The sequence below is a fragment of the Colossoma macropomum genome, unplaced genomic scaffold (assembly GCF_904425465.1).
Source record: "Colossoma macropomum unplaced genomic scaffold, Colossoma_macropomum, whole genome shotgun sequence".
Taxonomy (NCBI): domain Eukaryota; kingdom Metazoa; phylum Chordata; class Actinopteri; order Characiformes; family Serrasalmidae; genus Colossoma; species Colossoma macropomum.
Genome location: NW_023495331.1, coordinates 44,242 through 55,530, shown reverse-complemented (window position 1 = coordinate 55,530; position 11,289 = coordinate 44,242). Strand labels below are relative to the sequence as shown.

The 11,289-nt window shown below is 43.6% G+C and overlaps 1 protein-coding gene across 1 annotated transcript; it reads right to left on the bottom strand.

Moving 5' to 3' along the window:
- Positions 1–606: 606 nt before the first annotated feature.
- On the bottom strand, positions 607–4,059 carry LOC118801797 (transmembrane protein 42). The gene is made up of 3 exons (XM_036562168.1): positions 3,883–4,059; positions 2,978–3,124; positions 607–1,381 (listed from the first exon to the last, which is right to left on the bottom strand). The coding sequence occupies exons 1-3, from the start codon at positions 4,057–4,059 to the stop codon at positions 1,196–1,198; spliced, it is 510 nt and encodes a 169-aa protein (XP_036418061.1). The 3' UTR covers positions 607–1,195.
- Between the last annotated feature and the right edge of the window lie 7,230 nt (positions 4,060–11,289).

Sequence of the window (11,289 nt, the reverse complement as noted above, 5' to 3'; positions counted from 1 at the left end):
TTAAATATTGCAATCTGTCAGAAATATCCAGATGCTGCAAACACCTCTAACTCTGCTCAGGCTGCAGTTCTGTTCCTGACAGATGAGTTGTTGATTACTGATATTTCACCAGCAGATACTATATTTAAACTCTTTGGTAAGGCAGGACACTCACATGTCTGGGTATTATGAAGGGGAATTCCACTAATTTTCCAAATTTACCTCAGAATTAACTGTTGGAGATCAGTCATTGAGAGTGGTTTGGTGTGAAATGGTTCAGATGTCTTTACAGTGGTGGTGATAGGAACCAGGGGTCGCCATGACTACAACACAAATATAGACATTTTATTTACTATCCAGAACCACCAGAGAACCTACACGAGTCTTCTGAGTTCATATGGAATGATGATGATGGGAAAATAGCAGAAAATATGAAATAATAAGTTTTCTTTGGGACTCTTTTGCCCCACAATGCCCTGCATGTATCCCTCCACCATGAATGGATTTAAAAAATATCCGATTTAGGCCCAAATCTTCTCAAAACTATCGCAAAACAATGTCTCATCCATTAAGCAGTGAATTCATAACCATTTCCTGTAGTATCTTTCTGTGAGGGAGCTTTTAGAGGTGGACGTCTGGTTCCTATCACCACCACTGTGAACAGCTCTGACTCACTCTGAATGACTCGGTATAATTATCCTATGAGTTTTTAAATGAATCCCCGTTTTTAATGAATCTGAATTCATCCTTAGATAAAGCGACTATCATGAATAATATACAGACTGCACTGTTTAGGAAGGATGTGTAACTCTAATCTTTGTGATGCCCTGATAAAGTCATATTCCGTCTGTTATAATGTGGGCACAGTTCCAACCCAGCCACATGCAGAGAGGCAAGCAGTAGTTTAGTAATGCCAGAATAATCTGTAGTTGCTCTCACGCCTGTATGTTTGTGAGCTGATCAGGTAAATATGGTTTATAGTAATGGAATATAATAATGCACCACTGTGCCCTGAAAAAGAGTTCTACATTGAATTTACTTGATTAAAACGCATCACTTCCACATGAACCAAGTACAACAACACAGTTCTGTCTTTAGGTTTACTTGCTTTTGGCAGTAACTGTGTCGATGTAATATGTGATGTATGTTCTATGTGGATGCAGGTAAATTCAGTGCATTACTGTTCTTCACTGCGGGTCGAAGGTGCTGTTGGTCATCACGCTGTTTTGTCAGCTCTATCTGGTCCTCTCGCCGACTCACTCGTCCTTGTTTTCGCGCCCTCGGGCTGTGCGTCGTTGGGGGAAGCGCGCTGTAGCACCAGGAGACCAGACAGAGTGAGAGAAATGCCCACCCACCACAGGGCGATGTGACTGTCCCCGAAAATCAGCTGCCCGAGGAAGGCCTGGTCAAAAAAAGCACAAACAAGAAGAGCACGGTCACGGTAACATTTCAGAAGAATTTTATATATTTTAATTTAATATAAATACAGAATAAAATTATGACTATGAGTGCAACACACTTAAAATGGCTCTTCAAAGGTTCTTTAGTAAAGGCAATGGTTCTACTTAGAACCATGAGTTCTATGTAGAAACCATTTCATGCTTGAATGGTTCTTTGCATGATGAAAGCGTTCTTCAGATTGATCCAGAATGGGCTGCATATGATTCTACATAGAACCTTTTTGAAAATGGTTCTACATAGCACCAAAAAGGGTTCTTGTTTTGGTGCTTTATAGAACCATATAAAACACATCAATCTGAAGAACTCTTTCACCATGCAAAGAACCAAATTCAAATATTCAATGTAATCAAAAACAGGCCAGTAAAAAGTTTTGACACATCTATGCACTGAAAGTGAAACAGCACTGGACCCAGAATTGACCCTTGAGGAACACCCCTACATTATTTTCTACATTGTAGAATAATAGCGAATATCTTGAAGCTATGAACTAACAGCAGATGGAATTGTGTTTTGACAGAAAGCTGTGTTAAACAAATCCAAAACTATCTGTAATTTGAGATTCTTCAAAATAGCCAAAATGTTTACATAACCACTAAAATGCCCTGGTTCATTTGAGACGTTAACATGTACAAATAATTTAAGCCAAAGTAAATGAGTCAAAGCAGTCTTTTCTTCATTAACCCATCTGAGTCAACTGACATTACTCATGTTTTGTGGTTTAGTCCAATTTCAACCAGCGTCCACACTTCATGGCCACTTGTCAGACACTCCTCCTTTGTAGTTCCACCTTGCTGGTGTACAATTAGAGACAGCGAATCATCTGTTGATGCACAGTTGGTGTTAGTCAACCTTTCATCGGTGGTCAGTTTCTGACTACGGAGCCGCTTCTGGTTCTTTCTAAGAAAGTGGCCAGTTAGTGGAAGCACGAGGTAGGTGTTTCTAATGAAGTGGCCAGTGAGTGGAAGCACAAGGTAGGTGTTTCTAATAAAGTGGCCAGTGAGTGGAAGCACGAGGTAGGTGTTTCTAATAAAGTGGCCAGTGAGTGGAAGCCCAAGGTAGGTGTTTCAGTGCCTAGTGAGTGTACCTGCTAGGTGGTTGGTGAAGGTTATGAAAAGTTATGGTGCTTTTTGATCAGGCAGTGTGGTACAGTATAGTTGCTAAACCCTGACATGCATTTTGTTGTCATTTCCTCTTTGAAGTGAGGAGTACCTGAGTACCAGCGCTAACTTTGGTCATCCCTTCTTGCCAGGAAACCAGGACATTAGGGTGGAGCCAGAAATAGTGCAGACCACTGAATGGTCAAACGCAAGGTAAGAAGAACTGTTGCTACTGTTGTTCGTATTTGCTGTTTAACACTAATATTGCAGAAGAAACCACGTCACCACTCCACGACCTCCTGAGAACCCCACCTATTTCCACAGGTATATTTGTGTTGGGAAGTGGACTCAGGTACTCGAGCAGGGTGTGGATAGTTCTAGATTCGGATTAGTAACTGCACCGCACTGACTGTCTTTAGCGCTCAGTGTGTGACACTTACAGAGGAGATGAAGTTGGAGGCGGTGGTGGTCACAGTGGTCCGGGTGGAAGAAGAGGAGTACCTGAGGGCCTTCGACAGGAACGTCCACATCACAGCGTTACAGGTGAACAGCAGCCCGCCACAGAGAAGACGCAGGGGGATGTGCAGCTGTTTCACACAAACAACATGAAGAGAACCGAGGAACATTCTTACTCAGAGTGGATCGCTGCCCACAGATCATTCATGGTGCTACTGTAATGAATGGAGCTGATTCTGTAAATGAGTAATTGTAGCAGAGCTGTGCAAACGGACATGCTAATTTGAATTTGTTCACTTTTCCATCCGTTTTGTCCTCTATAGTTTCAGTTACATATCACTCTGACCCCAAAACACATTTCACCACCTCTGTGACCATTTCTGTGCAGAGTAACACTGAAAATAACATCAAACCGAACTACTGATGGAGGGGAATATTTCAGACTAGACTGTGTGTCTGTTATCAAGATCAAAACATCTGACGTCACTTCTGAGTTAATTATATGAGCTTTTACTGAATGTAAACAGTACCCGGTCCCAGGCGGCGGTTAGACTGCATGTAAATGGTCCCTACTGAAAAAAACCATAGAAACCATTAAGTGTGTCTGTTGGTTCCTGATGGTTTTGCAATGTGTTTTAGCTTTTTTAACGGGTTGAGATCACAATGTGAAGCATCCTAATGGTTTAACAGGTGACCAATGGCTGATTCTAAATGCATCTAATGGTTTCCTAATGGGATCTAAAGGTGTTCTACAGGAAACTAGTGGTCTCAATTGGAAACCATTAGGCCAATTCGCATTAGAAAGCGAGACCATTATGTCCTAATCCCAATGGTTTCTAATGGTCCGTGTTCAGCAGGGATACCCTGTCAGACTGAATGTAATCGGTACCCGGTCGCAGGCGGTGGTCTCGTTGGCCTGTGTGAACCTCCGCGGTTCGCTCCAGCTCCGCAGCCCCGTCTCACACACGCCCTTCAGGTAATCCGCGCCCAGAGACAGCTTGGCGGAGGACGAGGCCACGGCGCCCAGGAAGCCCGCCAGCAGGGCGTACAGAACTCCGGGGAACATGGCGCACCCTCCGCGGCTACATGCTGCTCCGCCTCGGTTCGGTTCTCCAGCGCGGCGATCGGCTGAATGGCGGGTTTCGTTTCCCACCTGTATTCCGGCAGACCCCGCCCACCTTCGCTGTCATTGGCTGCTCCGTCACACCGACGGGCTGCAGGCTGCGGGCTCGTTTCATTGTGTTCGCTGTAGCGCCCTCGATCACTCGCCTGGGCCTGAAAAGGGAACAGCTCTGAACGCGTCTGTGGGGTGGAGGGATAACAGCAATCAAGGGGGCAGCATTTCATCTGCCCTCAGCAGCCACTGGACACGTAAACACGCAGGGTCGAAAATAACCAGCAGCAAAATTATTTTACAAAACAAAAACCAATGAGAGGAGTGAACACGTCAGCATAGACCTTAAAGGGGGACTCCACTGATTTTTCAAAAATTGTGCATAATTAAATGGTTGAGATGTAAACAGAGTCATTCAGAGTGGTTTGGTGTGAAACGCTCTGTTCTAGAGAAACTTACAGAGTCAGAACTGTTCACAGTGGTGGTGATAGGAACCAGACGTCCACCTCTAAAAGCTCCCTCACAGAAAGTTACTACATGAAATGGTTATGAATTCACTGCCTGATGACTGAGACACTGTTTTACAATAATTTTTAGACAATTTTGGCCTTAAATGTTTTTCAAACTGCTTACATGGTGGAGGGATACATGCAGGGTGTTGTGAGGCAAAATAGTGCCCAATGAAAACGTATTATTTCAGATTTTCCACTATTTCCCATCATCAACATTCCATATAAACTCAGAAGACTCGTGTAGGTTCACTGGTGGTTTCTGGATAGTAAATTAAATGGCTATATTTGTCATCTTCTGTTATGTTCTGACCTTAGACCAGGTCGAAACAGCTGCTTAATGTAAGGCACATGTGTCAGGCTCCAGTCTTCATGGGCCAAAACACCGCAGACTTCAGCACACTGCCTCATTACCCATCTGGGGTCATTAGAGGCCATTTTCTCAATTTGTGCATGTCTTCATATAACATGACCCTGTTATGTTTCATATCAAAATTATGTTTATCTCTACTTTCCAAAACCGCTGCAGCAGCTTCAGCAGCTGTAAACTCTCTGCACGCCGTTTCACATGAGTCTCCGATGTGGAATCAGTGAAGAATGAAGGGTTTCCGGCGTGATGGTCAGTCCTTAGTGATTCCTGAGTGTCCATTGGTCAGTTTCACACAGAACGTAGATGGACACACGAATCCACCAGTTCCACATGGTGAGAGGCAGATGACGTGTATCTCAGCCCCTCTTCATAGGCTCATAACTCCGGATGTGAGTCTCGTATGATCTCGAGATAAGATGGAATGGAAAGGGCGACTCTACAGATTCAGGAAGAGTTTGAACTGGATTTCTGTGCTGGATCATCACAAAGATACACAAACAGAGACAGAGACAGAGAATTTGACACACAGACAAGTCTGTGGACCCCAGAGGGTTAAACCCACTTGATTCAGCCTGGAAGGTACCCAGTTTGACACACCTGGTAGGCCTGTAAGGCTGACCGCAACTCACTTGAAACTCAGCCGCAACACTGAATTTGGCGCATTGGCGAGTCTGTGGACCCCACAAGGTTAAACCCACCTGATTAGCTAATTAGCAAGGCCTTCATGTACTAAATTCAGAGTGTTAGATGAGGGTAAATGCTGATCTTCAAAGCTTTTTTGGCCCGGAAGGTCCCCAGTTTGGCATGCCTGGTGTAAAGCATCCTGCAACTCACTTGAAACTCAACTGCAACAGTTGAACGCAGCTCAACAGCCAATCACAGTGCTAATAGCACATCACATGAACATGTCAAACAAATGACCAGGTCAGCAGACACTACAGTTAACTAAGAACTAAAGATCGCTCACTCAGAGCTAACTGAGAATCACGGGCCCGTGCAGTGGGGGAAGTGGACGAGGGCGCAGCGGAGCGGAATGCGCCCCAAACAGGAGGGACATTATGGGCCAGTGGCAGCAGCAGGAGGCGAGGTTTTGCCGGAATACGGGTGGGAAAAAATGATGCGTTTCATTCAACTACGTCATTGTGCGGGAGAGCCTTTATTGCTGGTTGCATTCTGGGAAATGTAGCTTCCCCATTAATATTGCATGAGCTGAAATGTGTTGTGTAATTTTATGACATTAATTAGGCCTCTGGGTGTAAATATGAGGGCAGAAATATGACATAATACTGTCGTAATCTGATTACAGGGGATTTCTACGGTGAGAATTCGACTAACGATGTCTAGAAGTTTTCTGGTTTTTCAGTAGAATCTGAATGAGCTTTCTAATAATGAGAGTCCCTCCAGCTCTGAGGCAGTTGGAGCCTGTTCATAATGAACTGCAGGGAGGAGAGAGAGCGAGGAACGAGGAACGAGGCCGTGGGTTTGATCTAATTCCTCTGATTTCTCTGGGCTCTGAGGAGGAGATCAATTCTAACCAGATGACCTTGAGTTAGAGCGCTGCTCAGTAAATCAGGGGCTCAGTCTGGCAGCGTGGAGAGAGAGAGAGAGAGAGAGAGAGAGAGGGAGAGAGAGAGACAGAGAGAGAGAGAGAGAGAGAGAGAGGCTTCTTATGACTCACCTCATTACCCACTAACACCTGCATATTTTTATACACTCACCTTAACATCCCCACCTAAAATTCTCCAATCATTAGTAGTGCTGTATCAGTGAATGCATTAAAGGCCTTGTATCATCTAAAAGACCCTAAAAATCCCACCCCTAAATTCATTGTTTTTGTGATGTCACAAAAACAGATCATTTACATTTATCCACCTGTGCAGGCTACAGAAGTTTAGCTCCACCCACTCACACTGACGTTATAAGGAGTGTTTCAGCCTGGACTGCTTTTAGAATGAGGCACAATACAGGACAGCCAATCAGAACAGAGATCATTTGCATACATCACTCTTAAAGGCACAGTTACAGAAACAGCCTGTTTAGTTCTGAGGGATAAAGAGAGGGTGGAAAGTGGTCATGTAGAAATGAATTATGGCTGGGAGTTTGTATATAAACAAAAATAAACGTCATAAGTGAACATAGAAAACTCTGGACATGGAAATCCAGAAAACGCTGGATTATTTGGGCCCTATAAGTTTTATTGAAGCTCCACTTTGGATGTGAAAAGGTCTCAGTGTGAGGGAGGTTAGAGCTCGGTTTCCTGATAGTCCCTTTCTAGAAATGCCTCTGATGTCCAGCTGTTGCATTCGGACTGGTCCAGGCACAGTCCAGAGTTCATAACTGTAATGTTTTCATACGTTGTGTTAGAGAAACTGAAAGGAACTGAAACTCTGACTGGCTCATTTCCTGTTTCTTATTACAGGAGTGTTTAAAATAAACTTCCTTTTAGCTGATTGTTGTGACAAATACATGAACACATATAGAGCCAGTCTGTAAAACATCCACACCACCAGGTGGCGCCTCTGTCCTTCAATGCCCTGTCTGACCTAATGCTTATAACTTTGACTCTAGAACTAAAAAGTCTCGAATAACACTGATAGTTCTAAAACCACAGTGAGGGATTTGGAACCACATTCAGAACTGTGAAAATTGAAGAACCACTATGAAAATGCTAGAACCACAGTAAGGTCTCTGAATCTACAGTGAGAATTCTAGAACCACTGTGAGACGTCTGGAGTCAAAGCGACAAATCTAAAGAATATTGAGAATTGTAGTACCACAAATTCTAGAACAAGAGTGGGAATTTTAAAAATATAGTAAGAATTCCAGAACCACAGTGAGAACTCTAAAGCCACAGTGGATATTCTAGAACCACTCTGAGATCCCAAAAGCCACAGTGATAATTCTAGAATGACAGTAAGGTCTTTAAAGACACAAGGAGAATTCTAGAACCGCAGTGAGATCTCTAGAGTCATAGTGAGAATTTAGAACCACAGTGAGAAATCTAGAACCACAGTGAGAACTGTATGGCTACAGTGAAAATTCTAAGGCTATGGTGAGAATCTGGATCCACAATGACAAATCTAGAACAACAGTGACCACAAATTCTCAAACAACTTTGTAAATTCTACAGCTGCAGTGAGAATACTACAGCCATAGTGAGGCTTCTAGAACCGCAGTGAGAGTTCTAGAACCACAGTGAGGCCTCTGGAGCCAAAGAGGCAAATCTAAAAGAGTACCAGACCCACAAATTGTAGAGGCATGGTGAGCATTTTAAAGCCACAGTAATAAATGTGATGACATAGTGAGAATTATAGAACCACATATTCGAGAACCACATTGAGAATTCTGCAGTCATGGTAACAAATTTAGAAAAACAGTGAGAATTTTAGAGCCACAAATTCTAGAACCACAGTGAATATTCTAAAGCCGTAGTGAGGCTTCTAGAACCACAGTGAGGCCTCTGGAACCAAAGAGACAAATCTAAACGTTGTAGAACCATGGTGAGCATTTTAAAGTCACCATGAGAAATCTAATCACATAGTGAGAATTGTAGAGCCACAAACTCTAGAACCACACTGAGAATTACACAGTCACAGTGACAAATTTAGAAAAACGGGGAATTTTAGAGCCACAAATTCTAGAACCACAGTGAGAATTCTAGAAGACTCATTGTAAAAACTCTCTCTCTTGGAAGGATTCGTGAATTGCTCGTCCTCTTCGCTCTCAGAGAGGAACAATGTAGATGTCAGAGACCTAATTGTCCTCTCTGAGCTGACCGTTCTCTGACCGCACCTTTCCTCTCTTTATGGAGAGAAGCCTCATTAAAACGTACAACTCCAGCTGTAGAAACATCAGGGAAGTTCTTCAGTCTCCAGCCTTCCTGTCACTGACTACATCTCCCAGCATGCTCAGCACTCTGTGCTGCCCTGTGTACTCGTTATTAAAGCTCTGATGTGCTGAAGGAGTTTGACCCTCACTGCTCATTATGGAGATAACCTCTGAAGAGCTTCAGATTACAGGCCAACTGTTAAATGTTCAGGACTAATGGGCTTGTATTTCTGAGAGCTACACAAGGTCATAACCACAGATCAGGAGAACGTTGAGCTCTCTTTCAGAGGCTAATTGCAGAAAGGCTGCTGCTGCTAATGAGCTCCTGATGTTATTTCTTTAAGCTGCGTTCCAGGAGAGATGAAATCCCACCGAAGTACCAGAGAGAGCTCAGTCCTTTAATTACGACTACAAGAGCCGCTTCATTAAAGTCCACGTTTACGTCCATCTCTGCTCCGAATAAGTGACGTCTTTATACATCCATCCATCTCTTCATCCACCCATCCATCCATCTCTCCGTCCTCCCATCCATCCATCTCTCCCATCCATCCATCTCTCTGTCCTCCCATCCATCCATCCATCAATCCATCCACCCATCCGTCCATCTCTCCATCCACCCATCCATCCATCTCTCCATCTCTCCATCCTCCCATCCATCCATCTCTCCGTCCTCCCATCCATCCATCTCTCCACCCACCCATCCATCCATCTCTCCATCCACCCATCTATCCATCTCTCCATCCTCCCATCCATCCATCAATCCATCCAAGTTTTGTTTTTTTACATTTATTTTTTTTATATATTTCCAGAACATATTTCCTTTCATCCATATATCTACGTTTTCTCTGTCTCACTCTTTCTGTTCTTGCCCTCCGTGTCTGGACTTGCTGTCTGTTTCGGAGTTGATGATGAAGGAGTGTGACAGTGATCTGTTCTCATCAGCTGTTTTCTCGGGGGTACAGGTTTGGACAGGGGGGCGTAATCTGACGGGCCTCTCTCAGCTGGATGTGTGGTCAGTGTGCTGCTGCTGCTATGCTGAATATCGTCATGGTTACTGAGGGTGTGTATTTGGGTCAGAAGAGCAGCGCTGCTGTTGTTTAAGAGCCTCTGAGTGACCAGCGTGGGCGAAAAACAAAACAGTCCTGTCAGAACTCGTCAAAACAGCAGAGGGAACTTCAGCAGAGCATCAGAGATCAGAGAGAGAGAGAGAGAGAGAGAGAGAGAGAGAGAGAGAGAGACTGTAATGCCTGTTTCTTTATACAGAACAAAACATTAGCTATTTTTAATTGTACAGCCATACATCTTAGACTTCAATAAGAATTCACATAATTGGTCTAAAAAGACAGAAATGGAGGGATGAACTCCTCATCCAACCATCCATCCATCCATCCATCCACCCATCCATCCAACCACCCATTTGACCATCCATTCGTACAGCCATCCAACCAACCACTCATCTAACTATTGATCTATCCAACCACCTATTCAAATAGCCCTCCTTCCAATCACCCATCTAACCATCCATCCATTCAACCATCCAATAAATGTGTTGTATATTTATCCATCAATTTATCCAACCAACCATCCAGCCATTCTTTTCAAACCCATCCATCCATCCATCCATCCATTCGACCATCCATTCATCCATCCAACCAACCACTCATCTAACCATCTATCCATCCAACCACCTATCAAACCATTCTCCCATCCAACTATCCTTCTATCCAACCATCCTTCCATCCATCCAGTCATACATCCATCCAACCACTCATCCAAACAACCCCATCTATCCATCCATCCATTCACCCATCCATTCATCCATCTGTCCATCCATCCACCCCCCTTCCAATCATCCTTCCATTCATCTACCTCTCCTTTTATCCATCCAACCATCCATCCAAACACTCATCCATATTTTTGAATGGAATGAATGAATGAATGAATCCAGTTCAACTTCAGTCTACATTCTGTCAGACTGGTTGCCAGTTTGTTCAAACAGTCAGCCACAACTTTCTTTGTCAGATAAAAAAAACTGTCTGCACAATTTGTCCAGCATCATTTACTCCATTTACCTTCAGTCACTTTCTGACCACAGGACCACAGTTGACGAGATCTCACTTGAGAGTGGTCCACCATCCACAAAATATCCAGCCAAAAGTGGCTCTGCTGCCAGAAACTGACCATGGATGAAGGGCCAGAGGATGGCTTGCACAAACTCTGTGAAAGTTATTTGCTGTTGCAGTAGATCAATAACAAAATCCAGCTTCTGCTGACTGCGGCTTTTATGTTAATTCAGGAAATAATAAATAAGTAATAAACATCAATAAATAACTGTAAGCAGCCTCCATTAACAGCTCAACATAGAAGCCATTTAAGTGACATATGCATTTATTATGCACATTCACAACATTTACATAGCGTACAGTGCACTACTGAGCTGTATACTGTACTGATCATGCACTAAGGGTCTCCTGT